Source organism: Schistocerca piceifrons, chromosome 6, assembly GCF_021461385.2.
Source record: "Schistocerca piceifrons isolate TAMUIC-IGC-003096 chromosome 6, iqSchPice1.1, whole genome shotgun sequence".
Taxonomy (NCBI): domain Eukaryota; kingdom Metazoa; phylum Arthropoda; class Insecta; order Orthoptera; family Acrididae; genus Schistocerca; species Schistocerca piceifrons.
In genome coordinates this window covers 77979178-77996570 of record NC_060143.1, presented here as the reverse complement: position 1 = coordinate 77996570, position 17393 = coordinate 77979178, and the positions used below count along the sequence as shown (strand labels likewise).

The following is a 17393-nucleotide window of genomic DNA, read 5'->3' as shown; positions in this document are numbered from 1 at the left end:
GATATGCTCCAAAAACTTTGTCTTTTTTGTGTTTGCCTGTCATGATTCTAACACTTCTGCTTTTCTGTGAGTGGTCCCCTTTAGCCTTAAAGTATATGAAAATTCATTTCATTTTAACTGTGAGTTACAGGCATTATTACAAAACACAAAAATAATTTTCATGTAGACTTTGCTTCATTGTCTTGGGTTGAGATGAGGGGAAGAGGGCTATTTTGGTGTGTGGTTCCAAGAGGTCTTCAACAAACTTCTGTCAGAAGTAAACCAAGAAACTGGGAAGTTTACAAATTCAAGAAAAAGTTAATTTTTCCCCCCAGCTGCTATGAGATTATTAATTTACATTACTATGTTTGAAAGGTGTGTCAATGAAATACTGATTAATTTTTTTGATTGTACAAACAGGTACTGTGTCCTGCTTGTTTTGTACTGATAGCATACTTCATGACAGGACAACCATATGACCACCAGAGAATCTATATGTTCCTTTTGGTTTGCATGTTGATGACAATGATTGCTCAAACTCTTGGACTAGTTGCAGGTGCAATTTGCAATATACAGGTAAGGATGCCAACCTGAAAAATAAAATACAGTTTTTGTTAAGCATTGAAATACAATTATAATCTGTGAGAGTGTTTTTATTGCATATTTTAAGATGTGTGAGGTACTGAATATTAGCATATCATAATGACTTTAATGTTAGGTTTTCAATGTTTGTTTTCCTCACTATTCCATGTGCCATTCCTCCCCCCTCCCCCCCCCCCCTGAAAAGAAACCTATCACCCCCCCCCCTCTCTCTCTCTCTCTCTCTCTCTCTCTCTCTCTCTCTCTCTCTCTCTCTCTCTCTCTCCCCTCTCTCCACCCTTCCTCCCTCCCTCTACCTTCCTTACCTATGATTAAAGGGGCTCAACTGTTACTTTCTGCAGATATCATAACATGTTAGTATTTTTTTTTTAAGACTTGCCCACGTGTTATTACCAAGTGTGATGGTGCAATGCTTAAGACACTAAATTTGTATTCAGTGGATGCAGGAATATAATCCCGTCCAGTACTCTTTATTTGGGTTTGTCTTGCTTTACCTAAACTACATTCAATAAAGAAAGGGTTTATTTCTGTAATAAGCCTATGGGCAATTCTTTTCAGCATTCTCATTTAAGACACCTATGCCTTCAAATTTTAGATTTGATTTAATTTGGCTTGGCAGAAATGGATTTCCTTGCAGCATTTTCAGAAATTTCTTGGATGGATTTTGCATACCTGTGTAGTTTTTCGGTGTTGTCCTATTGTGTGTGCTAGCTAGCAGCTCTGGTCAGGTGCCTATACCAGCACATCAAAGCAAGTGGACACATGCTGTTGTAAACACAGCATGTGCACATTTTACTACATTAAGCCAAATTGATTTAAATTGTAAATGATTTTGTCTTTAACATTTTTTAATGTTGGTCATTACAAAGTGCAAATAAGAAATTTGTCTTACCAGTATGTGAGGAGCAGGAGTTGTAGAAATGATATCTGAATTCATAAACACTATTTTGCTGATTTTCCTTTCTGACAAGTCATTGTAATACACAGAGTTTAAACAAACCACTTCATTGCTTTGAAATTCTGATTTCATCATATATTAATGAAGAGAGCAGAAATGTAGAGCCAGAAATGCTAACACCAAAGTCAGTTAAATTGAATGTACAGTGATGAATCGAACTTTTGTCACAATACACTGTTTTTGTTCCTAAGTACCACAGTTGATACCAAACACTTGTCCAACTCAAGGTACGGTACTGCTTTGACTGTGGTGACTTCACTTCCCGCGTCCAGGTTCCCGGGTTCAATTCCCGGTGGGGTCAGGGATTTTCTCTGCCTCGTGATGACTGGGTATTGTGTGATGTCCTTTGGTTAGTTAGGTTTAAGTAGTTCTAAGTTCTAGGGGCTGATGACCATAGATGTTAAGTCCCACAGTGCTCAGAGCCATTTGATCTATTTTTTGTGGTGACTTCAGTGTTCACAGGGTAACAAACTCCTTTCCTCTTTTCTCCCAGGGCTTCTTTAGCTATTGACCAGTTATGATCATGAAATTTTGTAATATATAGCATTTGGATTGAAGGCAAAAACTCACTGAATACTGGAGCTGTTGAATCGTTGATAGGCACATAAACAAGACTGAAATCTTTGCTAGCTTTCCTTTATCAAGCTATAGAGCACACAGTGCTGATTTCTTAGTGCTGGACCTGTAGGTCTGTAGTGCAACTGGAGAGAGGATGTGTTGGGTGGTGTGGATGAGGGGAGAGAGGAAGCAGAGACTGGGAGTGTTGGGGAAGTGTGTCTAAGGGTTTGGAGTGGGAGGCAGCAAGTGCATGGGATATGAACATGGCAAAAGCATTGACGTCGGTGGGGTAATGCATTGCATGATAACATGGTGCAGTGGATTGGAAGGGTGAGACAGAATAGAAAAAGATGAGACTGTGGGGAAGAGGGTGTGAGTGCAGGATGAGTGAAGTTAGGGTCCTGAGGCTTGATGTAGGTGGGCATGGGGCAGGGGGGCTTTTGGAGATTGAGGGCATGAGGATTACAAGACTAAATGATGTATTTCAAGAATAGCTTGTGTCTACATAATTCAGAGAACTTGTTGTTGGGGGAAGGGTCCAGATGGTATGGGTTGTGAGTATGTTGCACTCAGCAGCATGTTCTGCTACTGAGCAGTCAACTCTGCTCTTTTCCAGAGTTTGGGAGTTGTCATTTATTCAAGTGGAGAACTGCTTTGTGGTCATGCCCATATAAAATTCTACGCAGAAATTACAGAAGATCTGATATTTGACATGACTGTTATTACTGCCTGTGATAGGATAGGCTAAGCCAGTGATGGGACAGGAACAGAATCTGCTGGGAGAGTGTATCAGACAGTTATTGCACATGGATCTCCACAGGGGTGTGACCCATATGGAAAGGGGTTGAGAGTGGGTGTGGGATAATGGCGGATTAGGATATTGAGTAAATTGGGTGGTCATTGCGATACTTCAGTCCTTACACATTAATTAATACATCATCACACCTTTGAGAGGAATATATACAACAAATCTGCAGCTGGGCACCTACATGGCATCCTTGTATACATCTTGTTTGTGGGGTATGGAGAGAAAACCATCAAAGCCATCCAAAATTTCAAACCCCACATCTGGTTCAGGTTCATTAATAAAACTGTCCTGGACCCAGAGCCAAGACAACCTATCCTCATTCCTCCTCAGCCTCAACATATTCACTCCCATTCAGTGCACCTGGTCCTCAACCCAATCTGCATATCCCTGGATGTTGACTCCCACCTCTCTGGTGGCTCCACCCATAGCTCCGCCCATATGAAACCAATTAACCATTAACAGTGCTTACATTTTGATAGGTATCATCCCAATACAAAGAAAAAAATTGTTTCCATGAAGTCTAGTATGCGGTGATGAGAACTCTCTTGCTTGATTGCTGTAGGTCTTACTAAGGCCTTCACAGACAGGCACTGTCCCCAGAGTAAGTCTACAGACACATATCTCAACCTATACCCATGTGCTCCCCCAGGGGACTCACACCTAGTGAGTACATTGCTGGTGACCATGGGGCCCCGAGCTGAGTCCTGGCATAGCTTCCACTCGCTTATGCCAGACTCCTCACTTTTATCTTTCCTATCTGACCATCCTCGGCCAACTTTTGTTCTTTTCCAACTCTGACACTATTAGGTTTCAAGGGCTAGGGGTCTTCCATTTTCCAACCTATACTTCTCATGCATAGGCAGCATCTGTACTCTAAAGGAGTGGCCTACCAAAGCCATCTGTACCCCATGTTAGGGGCGGCCTGGAAAGTTGTATCACCAATCTCTTCTGAAGCAAGCATGGCAATTATGCTTCTCACCTTTGAGTCATGATGTGTGAGAACAAGGCAAAATGTTTTGGAGTTAAAATAGCCCCATGTTCAGATCTCCAGGTGGAAGCTGCTTTAGTGTCACAAAATCCTAAGTCTACAAAATGAGAGAAGCAATGGCTTCAAATATGTATGTACAATTGTCATACATTAGTGGGAGATGACAGATTAACAGAAATAGAAGAGGAACTAGAGAAAATTAACTGGGACATCATTGGTTTTAGTGAAGTGCGCCATAAAGTCAAAAACTGCCTTTGCTTGAATTCAGGAAATCTCTGTGGAGAACCAAATGGAAAATTAAATGGAGTTGGATTTTTAGTAAACAAAATCATTGTCAACAAGATAACAGTGTTAGAAGGAATTTCGAGCAGAACTGCACTCTTGGTCCTAAAATACTGGACAGGTATAAGATACAAATAGTTCAAGCATATGCACCTACGTCTACTCACTCAGATGAAGAGAGAGAATCTTTCTGTGGATGTCTGAAGGAAACTGTTGTGACAGTGCCATGACATTTTAACAGTGCCGCCACGTTAGTACGCGCAAACGGCAATAGAGGTGCTCCGCAACTCGGCTGTGCGCGGGAGCGCCACCTAGATATGAACGGCGCCGGCCGCATGTCACGGCATGGCAGTCGAATGACCGATACGGAATTGGTAGCATGTAACCAGCTATTGTTTCTATGTTTGTATATCCACGCAATTTATTAGTGATTAAAGGTTATAACACTTTTTGGCGACGAGGATGGGATATTTTTGTTCCTGCGTTGTGGATTTGTGTGTTCGTGTCGGGGCAGACATGGAACAGCTTATGTAAGCGCTCATTGAACAACAAACACAGCTAACAGCTGCTATTCAGGCATTGTTGACGTCGCTTACTCATCGTCTGTCTTCCTCTTCTCTGCCTCCGTTCCCTCCTTATGACGAGGCCGCTGAAGACTGGGAGGATTATGAGAAGCGTTTGCGGCAACACTTCTTGGCTTTCGGCGTTGTCGACGCTCCTATGTGTAAGTCGTTATTTCTATCTTGGATTTCCCCACGGATCTATCAGCTGCTATCTCAGTTAGCCCCGCTGTGGGAACCTGCCTCTCTGTCCTTCCAAGAAATGTGTGACTTATTGTCTAATTATTACCGAAAAAACACCCACGTTGTTGCCACCCGCATGGCGTTCTACCGGTGTCGTAAACAGCCCCATCAATCTTACCGGGCTTGGGCGGCGAAACTACACGGTCTGAGTAGGAAATGTCAGTTTGTCACAGACACTCAACATGAGTCTTATGCTGATTCAATGGTTAGGGATGCTATTCTACGGCTTGCTCCTGATAAAGAAGTTCAGCAACGTGCCTTACAACTGCCAAACCCGTCATTGTCGGAAGTTCTAAGCATCGCTCAATCTTTTGAAGTGTCTCACGATGCTGGTGCGCAAATAGACACGTGGTGTGATGTCGGTGCTATACAGACCACTTTCGACAAGGACAATTTGCCTGTTTCCCAGGGGACCGACGATGTGGCGGTGGTTCACTCGCGTCAACAACGTCGTGTTGGGCCGCCACGCTCGCAGCGAAAACAGCAACCACAGAAGCAGGTTCATTCCACACTTCCTTCTTGTCCACGTTGTTTCGTACAGCATGACAGGGCTGCATGTCCAAAACATTGGGCGACATGTAATTCATGTAGGAAAAAAGGCCACATTGCTTCTGTGTGTCAGTCCCCTAAAGTTCCTGTCGATGAGGACGAGGCATCGGATATGGATGTTAACTGTGTGCTTTCTCAAACAAATAAGTTGTTTGTTACTGTTCGTGTTCTGGATAAAGACATTCGCATGCAAGTGGACACTGGCTCTGCAGTAACTCTCATTAATTCTCGCACGTATTTGGAGTTGGGCTCCCCTCCATTGTCTCCAGTTACACGAAATCTGAGAACTTATAATAAACAGAAAATTCCTGTCGTTGGCCAGTTTGATGCTTCCACTGCCTACAAGTCTGTTGTTAGGCCCCTCACGTTTTATGTGGTGGATCATGCGGGCACTGAAAACCTGTTCGGTTATGGTGCTGTCCAGTTGTTCGGGTTCTCCATTGATGATGATGTGCACCTCATATCTGAGGATATTCCGTATCAACAGCTGGATGGATTGTGTTCTGAATTCTCATCCGTGTTCTCTGCTGGTCTGGGTCATGCCAAGGATTTTGAAGCCCACATTACTCTTAAACCTACAGCTCGCCCTAAGTTTTTCTGGGCACGCCCTATTCCGGTGGCGTTGCATGCACCTGTCAAGGCTGAGATAGACAGGTTAACAGCTTCAGGGATTCTCCATCCTGTTACTTCCAGCGAATGGGCATCGCCAATTGTGGTGGTTTCTAAACCAAACAGGAGTCTGCGATTGTGTGGTGATTTTAAAGCCACTGTCAACGCTCAGAGCCTCATTGACACTTATCCTCTTCCCCGTCCTGAGGAGTTATTTACCAAGCTCGCTGGGCGCCAGTTATTTTCCAAACTTGACTTATCGGAGGCATACCATCAGTTGCCGTTGGATCCGTCTTCCAAGGAATTTCTCGTCATCAACACTCCTTGTGGGTTGTATCAGTACCAATGGTTACCGTTTGGCGTCGCTAGCGTGCCGGCCATTTTACAGCGGTTTTTGGAACAGCTCACGGCTTCCATTCCCGGCTGCATAAACTATCTGGATGACATTGTTGTCACGGGGCCCTCCACTGAGGAGCACCTTCGCAATTTGCGTTCACTGTTTCGGGTTCTGCATTCGGCTGGGTTGAAGTGCAATCTGGACAAGTCACAGTTCTTCCAACCCTCCATTGTGCATCTTGGTTTCCACTTGTCCTGTGAGGGTATACGTCCTCTACATCAGCATGTTGCGGCCATTATCGCTCTACCCCGGCCGTCTATGGTAAAAGAACTTCAGGCGTTTCTAGGCAAGATTGCTTATTATCACAAATTCATTCCATCCGCGGTGGTAGCTCATTCTCTGCATCAGCTGTTACGCAAAAACGTTCCTTTCTGTTGGTCCGATGAGTGTGAGCAGGCTTTTGTCCGCCTGAAGGCTCATTTGCAGTCGGCGCCTTGTCTTGCCACATTCCGTCCGGGTCAGCACTTGGTTCTGGCGACTGACGCGTCACAGTATGGCCTAGGGGCTGTTCTCGCCCATTGGTATGAGGATGGGTTGGAACGACCCATCGCCTATGCTTCCAAGACCCTCAATGATGCGCAACGGCGTTATTCTCAAATCAAAAAGGAGGCACTCACTATCATTTATGCTCTAAAAAAGTTCAGCGTTTTTTTGTATGGTTCTAAGTTTCACCTCATCACCGACCACAAGCTGCTGGTCTCTCTGTTCAACCCATCGGCGTCGCTTCCGGATAATGCAGCTCACCGCCTGCAACGTTGGGCCTTATACTTGTCTCATTTTCACTATGAGATTCACTATCGCCCCACGGCCCAGCACACCAACGCCGACGCGTTGTCGCGTTTGCCGATGGGCCCCGACCCGGTTTTCGATCGAGATGAACTACTCTGTTTCCACATTGATGAGGAAGAATGTCATGCGGTCAAGGGTTTTCCACTTACAGGTTCGCAGGTCGCATCGGCTACTGCGCGGGACCCGGTCCTGCGTCAGGTGATCGGTTTTATTCAACGGGGTTGGCCGGACAGGACCAAGGGCCGGGCATCGGATCCCCTTCACAACTACCATGCCTTGCACCTTTGTCTGTCTGTTCGTGATGGTGTTGTTCTTCTGGCCACGGATGGCGCATCTCCATGGGTCGTGGTGCCAGCATCTCTTCGCAAAGATGTTCTCAAACTGTTGCATGAAGGCCATTGGGGGATTTCTCGGACCAAGTCCCTGGCCCGCAGGCATGTTTATTGGCCCGGTATTGATTCGGACATCGCCCACATGGTCATTGCGTGTGGTCAGTGTGCTCAACAACTGGCTCCACCCCGTACAATGCCCTCTCTGTGGCCTGATCTGGCGCAGCCATGGGAACGGGTGCACGCTGACTTTGCCGGCCCCTTCCTCGGCACTTATTGGCTGCTGTTTATTGACGCCTTCTCGAAGTTTCCATTTGTTGTTCGATGTCCGTCGCCCACCACTGCGGTGACGACGCTGGCTTTGTCCAAAATCTTTGCGCTAGAAGGTCTTCGATCCACGATCGTCACGGACAATGGCCCTCAGTTCTCTTCGCAGGCCTTCCATGATTTTTGTACTGGACACGGGATTCATCATGTTACAGCACCGCCCTTCCATCCACAATTGAATGGGGAGGTCGAGCGCCTTGTCTGCACTTTCAAAAGCCAGATGAAAAAATTCCTTAGTGATTTTTCCACAGATGATGCTCTGTTGCATTTTCTGAGTTCTTATCGCTTCACACCTCTGGGCGATCGCAGCCCTGCTGAAATCTTGCATGGCCGCCAACCGCGCACTCTACTGCACCTGCTTCAACCTGTCAGGCCTCGTACTGTGTCCCCTAGTGCGGGAAAATACTCGGTGGGCGCCGACGTGTGGGCACGAGGGTATGGATCACGCCCTATATGGATTCCAGGGGTGGTCAAGGCTCTTCGCGGCTGCCAGCTTTGTGAAATACATACGGATGACGGCATGGTTGTTCACCATTATGACCAGATGTGCCCACGAGTGGTGGCCACGCCGGTACCACCACCCCTTCCTTCGCCTCCACCAGCCCGAGAAGCCAGTCCTGTCGCTGCTGCCGATCTCCCATGCGTGTTGCTGCAGCCGACGTCGCTACCGCTTCCGAGTATGCCGGAACCGGCCCCAGTCGCGACGCTGCCTTCTCCAGGACCCATCTCGCTGGAGCACACCCCCAGGTCCTCGACACCTATGGATGCTGCTCCAGAGTTTTCACCCATCATCTCGTCCAGGAGGCACGTTCCACGCACGAGCTTCCGTCCTGGACATTTTGGACCATACTCGCGTGTTTCTCCACGGGATCTTCTCAGGGCCTCCCAAGAGGCCATGGATGTCTCCGCACTGTCCGTGTTTCCAAGGAAGTGAGTGGTTTTTTTTGTTTTTTTTCAAGGGGGGAAAAGTGTTGTGACAGTGCCATGACATTTTAACAGTGCCTCCATGTCAGTACGCACAAACGGCGATAGAGGCGCTCCGCAACCTGGTTGTGTGCGGGAGCGCCACCTAGATACGAACGGCGCCGGCCGCATGTTACGGCACGGCAGTCGAATGACTGATACGGAATTGGTAGCATGTAACCAGCTATCGTTTCTACGTTTGTATATCCACGCAATTTATTAGTGATTAAAGGTTATAACAGAAACCTATGAGAAAGGCAGAGATTGTTTTTATAAATTCATAATTGGAGACTTTAATGCCAAAGTTGGAACAAACAAAGAAGGTGATTCAGTTATTTGTAAATATGGAATAGACGAAAGAAATGATAGAGGTGAGAGGTTGGTACAATTTGCAGAATGCATGAAAACACCTATTGTGAATACGTTTTCCAAGAAGCACCCAAGTCGCAAATGGACTTGGAGGAGTCCTTACTTTGAAATGAAAAACGAGGTAGACATCATTCTCACCAATAGGCCTCAAAACATTAAAGTGATCATCAATTAGTAAGAGCAAGGTTTGTATTTAATACAAAATATGAAATATTAAAACTAATTGAACAAAAAAATAAAATTTTAAACTTCAAAAATCTTGAATGGAAAGAGGAATTTCAAGAAAGAATTCAGAGAAAATTAAAAGAATGTGAAGCAGAAGAAGTATCAAAGGTACTAATTACAAAAGCTGAAGAAGTGCGTGGCTTATTAAATCTCAAAACCAATCCAAAAAAAAATGACAAATAAAACAACAGGTTTGATGGACAAGAGAAGAAGAATGAAAGTTGATACAGATAAAGACAAGATAGAATATGTAGAGCTATGCAAAGCTCTAAGAAAGAGCATGAAAGATGACATAAAGATGTATGAAGAAGACACCTAAAAGCCAGTCTTGAGAATAAATTTAGTTTGAAGAAAGCCAATCGAATGCTTATGATTGGAAGGAAACAGCTAATAGCATTAGACACAGGTCAAGGCCGAATTACAGACAAGAAAAAAATACTTGAATATATTGGAAATTTCTATAATAACCTATACCATAAAATCCTTGATGATACCTTGATCCTAAACAAATTGGATGCTCCTTTCTCCCAAATTCCAGAAATACTCCCATCAGAAGTCAAACATGCAATTGACAGTATGAAAAAGGGACTGCTTCAGGTGGTGATGACTTCCCAGTTGATGTTCTAAAGCTGGTGGATGAAGAATCCATAAAGCATTTAGCTAAGATATTTTCAGGTTGTTTGCACCGTGAAACATTACCAAGAGACTAGAACAAAGCCAAACTAATTCTCATATCAGCTTACTCTCCATAGTGTACAAAGTTTTCACTAGGATCTTGACTACCAGATTGAGCACTACACTCGACCAGGTTCAACCCACTGAGCAAGCCGGTTTCTGATCAGGATTTAGCAAAGTTGACCATATCTTCATGCCATAGGAAATAATTAGTAGAAGAAATGAGTACCATCTACCCCTTTGCATTGCTTTTATAGACTTTGAAATGGTCTTTGATTCAATCAATCACTCAGCTATTTTGTGTGGCTCTAAAAGAACAAGGAGTAGAACAGGGCTATATCAAAATCCTACATAACATACACAAAACCTCTACAGCCATTGTGAGTGTTGCTGAAGATGCTAATGAACTTCCCATTGAATAGGGTGTAAAACAAGGTGATTCTATGTCTGCCAAACTATTTTCAGCAGCCTTAGAAAAAGCCATGTCCAAATTGAATTGGGTAGAAAAGGGAATTCAAGATCTCTGAAAAAGACTGAACAACTTGAGATTTGCAGATGATATTGTCCTATTTGCAAATGACATAGAAGAACTTCAAGTATTAGTTTATGAACTTGCATTAGTGTGTTCTGAAGTTGGACTAAAAATTAATATTGATAAAACCAAGATAATGATCAATGAATGGACACAGAGAGAAGTATATCAGTTGGAAGTACACAACTCCAAAGAGTCACAGAATATATCTATCTGGGTCAACTGATAAACATGAAAGGAGATTTAAAACCAGAAATTTTACGATGAATTAAAATGGGCTGGCACTCTTCAATCTAAAATGTCAGTTGAGCTGAAGAAATCTATTTTTGACCAATGTATATTGCCAGTAGTAATGTATGGCTGCTAAACATGCACATTAAATGAGTTCATTGTTAGGAAGCTAACAGTAGCATAAAGAGGAATGGAAAGATCAATGTTGGGTTGCATGAAAAAAGACAGGAAGAGAGCAGTTGAAATAAGACGAACAATGAAGGTCACCAACATAATGAAAGGAGTGAATGCATTGAAATGGCAGTGGGCTGGTCATGTTGTTCGAACAAAAGATGGTAGATGATCTAAACAAGTCCTAGACTGGAGCCCCATTTACAAAAAAAGACTTAGAGGAATACCACCAGACACAAGGGACAGAGATATAAGGAAGACAGTGGGATTCAGTTGGCAACAAGAAGCCCAGGATCGGAAGAAATTGAAGATCTTACTGGGATGCTTTGTTACACGTTGGCTCAAAGAGGCCACACCATTAAGTGATAGAACTGGCTGATGATGATGATGATGATGATGATGATGATATCCATGTGTACCCATAAACCTCTGACTATCCCCAAACCAGCTGCAAAAGAGCATACTTTCATCACATAATGTCATCCTGCACTGGAACAGGTGAACTATATCCTCCTCCATGCCTTTAACTATTTACCAATGTCCCTGGAAACAACAAACATCATATCGCAAACCTTCCCATCCCTCCCAAAGTGGTATTCCAGCACTCACTCAATCTGCACAATATCCGTACCCCACAACCACTCCTAATCTCTTGCCACATAGATCTACTCCTACGAAAGACAAAGGTGCAATACCTGTCTGATACATCCATTCTGCACATCCTATTCCAATTCCATCACAGTCATATACTATTGTATAAGAGGCAAGGACACCTGCCAACCCAAAAGCAGTTGTATCATAAACCAGCTCTACTGCAATTTCTGTACATCATTTTATGTTGATATGATCACCAACCATCTGTCCACCCAAATTAATGGTCACTGGCAAACTGCAGCCAAGAGCAGAGTTGACAATCCATTAGTGTAACCCACTGCCAAGCACTGTATGGTCGATTTCAATGGCTGCTTCGCAACATGTGCCATCTGGGTCCATTTCCCCAAAACCAATTTCTTTGAGTTACATAGATAGTATTTGTCCTTTCAACACTTCCTTCCATCCCGTAAAACTCCTCGCCAATATTTCTGGTAAGCCCCTGCTGCACAGCTGTATCCACCATGTCTCAGGGCCTAACTTTGTTCATCATACACTCACACACTCTCCCCCACAGATTCATCTTTTTTTTGTTCTGCCTTGTCGTCCTAGTCTGCTCCTCCATTTTACCATGCACTGTATAAACTCACAAATATTGACTCTGCATTTCTACTCTTTTCAGTAATTAAAGAGATGAAATCAGAATTTGGAAATGATAAAAGCAGTTTTTTTTTTAACTTTGCTTATTATAATTAGTGATCAGAAAGCAAATCAGCTAAATAGTGTTCATGAATTCATATGCCACATTTACAACTTTCACTCCTCACATGCAGGTAATAAAATATCTGACTTGCATATTCTAATAACACAGAGTAAGACACAATCATTTAAAATTCAAATCAACTTGTCTTAACATGGCAAAACCTGTAAACACTGTGTCCACAGTCACATGATCACTCAGTTTAATATCCTGACACAGATTCCTCAAACAAGATTGTTCACTAGCTCACACCATATGACACTTGTAGTGATGTATGCATTTACTTTCAAAAGGCCATGCATGCCTATTTAAGGCTAGCCAAGCTATTTTGGCCTCCGTTCTCTGCATGTATTGCCCCAGTTCTTTGTTCCTGGTGAATGTTCCTTAAATATTGTTTCAAGTTGTTATTGCTTCCATGGAAGAAAGACATGTTCAGCTTACCAGTCATGTTGTACTTATACCTAACTACAACAACACTGCCAAAAAATTACATTCGCGTGAAAAATACTTCTGGAAATACTGGAAAAGAAATCGCTTGCCTGCCAAGCCAAAGAAGCTAACATGGTTGGGGCAAAAATGTAGCAATCTTAGACAAGTCTGGAGAAAAGAATTGCCCATAGCCTTCTTGAAGATGTAATCCCAGCATTTGTCTGTAGCTTAGTTTAGTTATGTTGTGTTCTGTACGTCATTTTCATGATTGTTTTATCAATATGATGTGGAACAAGTCATATTACATTATTGCTTGTGTCTGTATATGTGCGGATGGATATGTGTGTGTGTGCTCGAGTGTATACTTGTCCTTTTTTCCCCCTAAGGTAAGTCTTTCCGCTCCCAGGATTGGAATGACTCCTTACCCTCTCCCTTAAAACCCACATCCTTTCGTCTTTCCCTCTCCTTCCCTCTTTCCTGATGAAGCAACCGTTGGTTATGAAAGCTTGAATTTTGTGTGTGTGTTTGTGTTTGTTTGTATGTCTATCAACATGCCAACGCTTTCATTTGGTAAGTTACATCATCTTTGTTTTTAGATATGTATACACACACACACATGAATAGTGCTAATATTAATATTACTGAAATTTTTAGTTCTACACATGCAACTACATTTAGAGGTACAAATTTTATTATCATTATTATTATTATTATTATTATTGTTATTACCAGTTCTGAAACAGAAACTCGTCCATGGAATAGAAGGAGTTGTCCAAAAGAAATGATTTTAAGCTAGATTTAAAACTTGATCTGCTAACTGCCAGACACTATGTTGTTGGGCAAATGATCAAAGATTTTTGTTGCTCAATAATGTACTCCTTTTTGAGCAACTGACAGCTTCAATAACAGATAAAAAAAGGTCATTTTTCCCTCTAGTGTCGTACGTATGAGCATCACCGTTCTTCGCAAATTGAGATGGATTATTTATAACGAATTTCATTAGTGAGTATATGTACCCTGATGGTGCAGTTAAAATACCTAACTCCTTGAATAGGTGCCTACATGACATCCCTGGGTGAACACCACTAATTATTCTCACTGCTCTCTTTTGTGCAATCGATACTTTATGTCTAAGTGGTGAGTTACCCCAGAAAACTATTCCATAAGACATTATTGAGTGGAAATATGCAAAGTACTTTAGGAGGCTGATCAATTTATTACCAATACTAGTGATTATACGAATAGCGAAACAGGCTGAACTTTATTGTTAGAGAAGCTCAGTAATATGCTTCTTCCAGTTCAAGTTGCCCTTACTATTTTATTTACCGTAAAGAAGACATTTCAAGTTGTGAACAGGCACAGTTAAAAGACACTCACCTACAGCTTTTGGCCACAGTAGTCATCAGTAAGAGACACACACACAAGCAAGCACACCTCATGCACACACAACCGCCAACTCCAGCATCTCCAGGCTGAGACGCTGGCTTTGGCGGTCGTGTGTGTGTGTGTGTGTGTGTGTGTGTGTGTGTGTGTGTGTGTGTGTGTGTGTGTGTTTTAATCATGAAGGCTGTGGCCGAAAGCTACATGTGACTGTCTTTTAATTGTGCCTGTCTACAACTTGACCTGTCTTCTTTATGGTAAGTAGCAATCTGTCTTTTCCTACATTATTGATATTCCTACCCAAAGTTTCCATTGTTTGATTTTTCAATGACTTGACTATTTTCAGGCCATTAATATTACTATTGTCAGCTCCCAAAATTCTTGCTCACTTTTCTGCTTTTTATTGAACATCTAAGCTTCATTTGAGCTGCATTTATATTATTATTATTGTTGTTGTTTTGTTATTATCATTGCTGTTGTTGTTGTTGTTGTTATGCTTGGGAAGTCAGTAGTAGTGCTAATGTATAAAGTCTACAATATGTTAAGTTTATATGAAAGCAAATTATTTTTTGAGCCAGTAGATTTAATATAAGGTGCTTCTGTTATATTTAATAGATATTTTTCTTCCCTACAGCTTGGAACATTTATACTGGCTGCAGTAACAATTCCAATGTTCCTTTTCTCTGGTTTCTTTATGAGGCTGGATGATATACCGTCATATTTTGTGCCTCTGACTTATTTAAGTCTCTTCAGATATGGATTTGAGGCAATTGTGTTGTGCATTTATGGATTTGGACGGAAGAATCTTGTGTGTTCAGAAATATACTGCTATTACAAGGATCCCTCCAAGTTTCTTGAAAACATGGGGATGGCCCATAGTGATTACTGGATGGATATATGTGGCCTTGTTACGTGGCTAGTGATACTGCAACTGACACTGTTTGTGACCTTGAATATTAGGCTACATAAATCTAGATGAAGAATACTACTGTACTTTGTTTCTTCTTTTTGAAGAGAATGAATGCAAGAGGCAACCATGAATAATTTTTGGGTGAATGGGGAATGCCAGAAGCATCAGACGCTTTATGTCACATAAAGTGGACAATGTGCACTGCTACTGGTGTTCTAGGTTGTTTGTAAGAACAGTTATGTACATATTTGCTGCAAGGCTACTTGTAGCGGAAAAAATTAAGATCTGGAACAGACGGACATTGTCTCTAATATTTATTTTTGCAAAACATGTTGTGTGACACTAGATTTAATGCACTTTTTTTAAATGATGACCTGAGTGTAATATATTATTTTGGGATAAGCTAACATGCTCGCTATATTAGGCAAAATTGTAAACACAAGAAATGAATTCTCATAAACTATTCATTTTTAATTCTTTTTATACTTACAAGAATTTTGCTATATTAGCTCTAACGTAATATAGAATGTTTGGAACTAACTTTTATAGCTGTACTTCCTCTTAACTTGGGAAGAGACTGCTGGAAAGATATGACAATTTTCTATTGAAGATATTTTTCCATTTTAACATCTGTCTAATCAGTGTACAGTAACTGTATATGGCTTTTCCTCAGTATTTTTTACTATTACTATAATTCATGTGATAAAATAAGTCTTCTTCCTAAACTTTGTTTTCAGAATGTACCTGATTTGTGTAACAAAAAGCATGATAAATTAAATATCTGTCCTCATGACCTTTTATTGTTGTGATTTTTATAAGAACATGGTGCTAATGACCACACTGTTTAGCACTCAACAATTCTAAATACATCCATCGATTTGTAACCCGCCTGCTGGTCAAATCTGTGGCATTTCCATCATTCTATAAACAAGACTGTTTCTAAATTTCCTAGACAGTATTGCATTCATAGTAAAGAAATAAATATCATGTATTATATAAATCAACTGAATTTCCTTTGTACAACTTGTAATTAAAAACGTATAAAAAGAAATTGTTTTACTCATGTTACCTACTACGAGGTTAAGGAAAGAAAATAAGTCAAAGTGTGACACCGCCTTCAACATGATCACAGTCTTTCTGTTCAGTTTGCAAAGCAATCTATTGCATATGATTAATGCTATGACTCTGTACATAATACCTGGATACGCACTGCGGCACTGAACAGCGGGCATGCTACACTTAGGATGTTCCACCAACAGTATCTCCACAGGCTGGCCACCAGAAGCTGCCTGTGGTAGGCCACATGACTTGTACACACAGCACAGAATCCACTGCACTGTCCTCTGGAGCCTCTTCATTATAAGCACTGTGCAGTAGACATTCATTCTCATACTGTGTTCTTACTTATTGTCATCAACTGCTTGTACCAGTACTTGGGTTGTTTATAGGTTTGTATCTATGCTCTCAACAACAGTTCACTTGTGTGTGGCAGAAGAATGAACTTTAGTTAATTGTGGATGCACTTTATTTGTGTCTTACATTAAGACAATTAAGGGCACACTAATTATGCCTTATAATTGTTTACAGTATTCTCAGGTACTTCATGATGATTAACAGTCAACATTGACTGTGTGGGACTTATTTTCAAAATTTGACTGGATCAGTATCATGATTCATGCCCATCTCCAGCTGCACACAGTATTCTCATTCAGAGATTGCTGATAAGCACTGTTCAGCCGAAGTGGTTAAAGTGACTGCTCATGATAAGTGGGAAATCTGGGTTTGAATCCCAGTCCAGCACAAATTTTCATGTGTCTGTAGTCAACAATACAGATGATGTAATATAGTATTTGCAATTTTCAAATACATTTCATAGTTACTGACAGATTGAAATATGCAATAGCAACACAAATTTATAAAGATGGAGATATGTAAGTGGCCTAAAATTACAGACCCATCTCCCTCTTTCATGTTTCTCACAAAATTTTAAGAAGGTAGCTTATAATGTAATATCAAACCGCATTTCTGAAAATAATGTTTTATTCACTGCTCGGTTTAGCTCCCTTAGAGGTTTCTCCGAAAAGAAAGCAGCATATGACTTCACAAACTCAATTCTGGTAAAATCAAACAATAAAACTTACAATGTAGGCATTTTATAAGACATTGTGTAGACCATTATAG

The 17393-nt window shown here is 41.7% G+C and overlaps 1 protein-coding gene across 1 annotated transcript in view; it reads left to right on the top strand.

The window, feature by feature from the left end:
- The window catches only part of LOC124802942 (ATP-binding cassette sub-family G member 4), a 366602-nt gene extending 350596 nt beyond the window's left edge, over positions 1-16006 (top strand). Inside the window, exons 10-11 of the mRNA XM_047264029.1 lie at positions 400-555; positions 14937-16006. Coding sequence (XP_047119985.1) covers positions 400-555; positions 14937-15281 — 501 coding nt within the window. The 3' untranslated portion in view covers positions 15282-16006. The remainder of the gene's footprint in view (positions 1-399; positions 556-14936) is intronic.
- The last annotated feature ends 1387 nt before the right edge of the window (positions 16007-17393 follow it).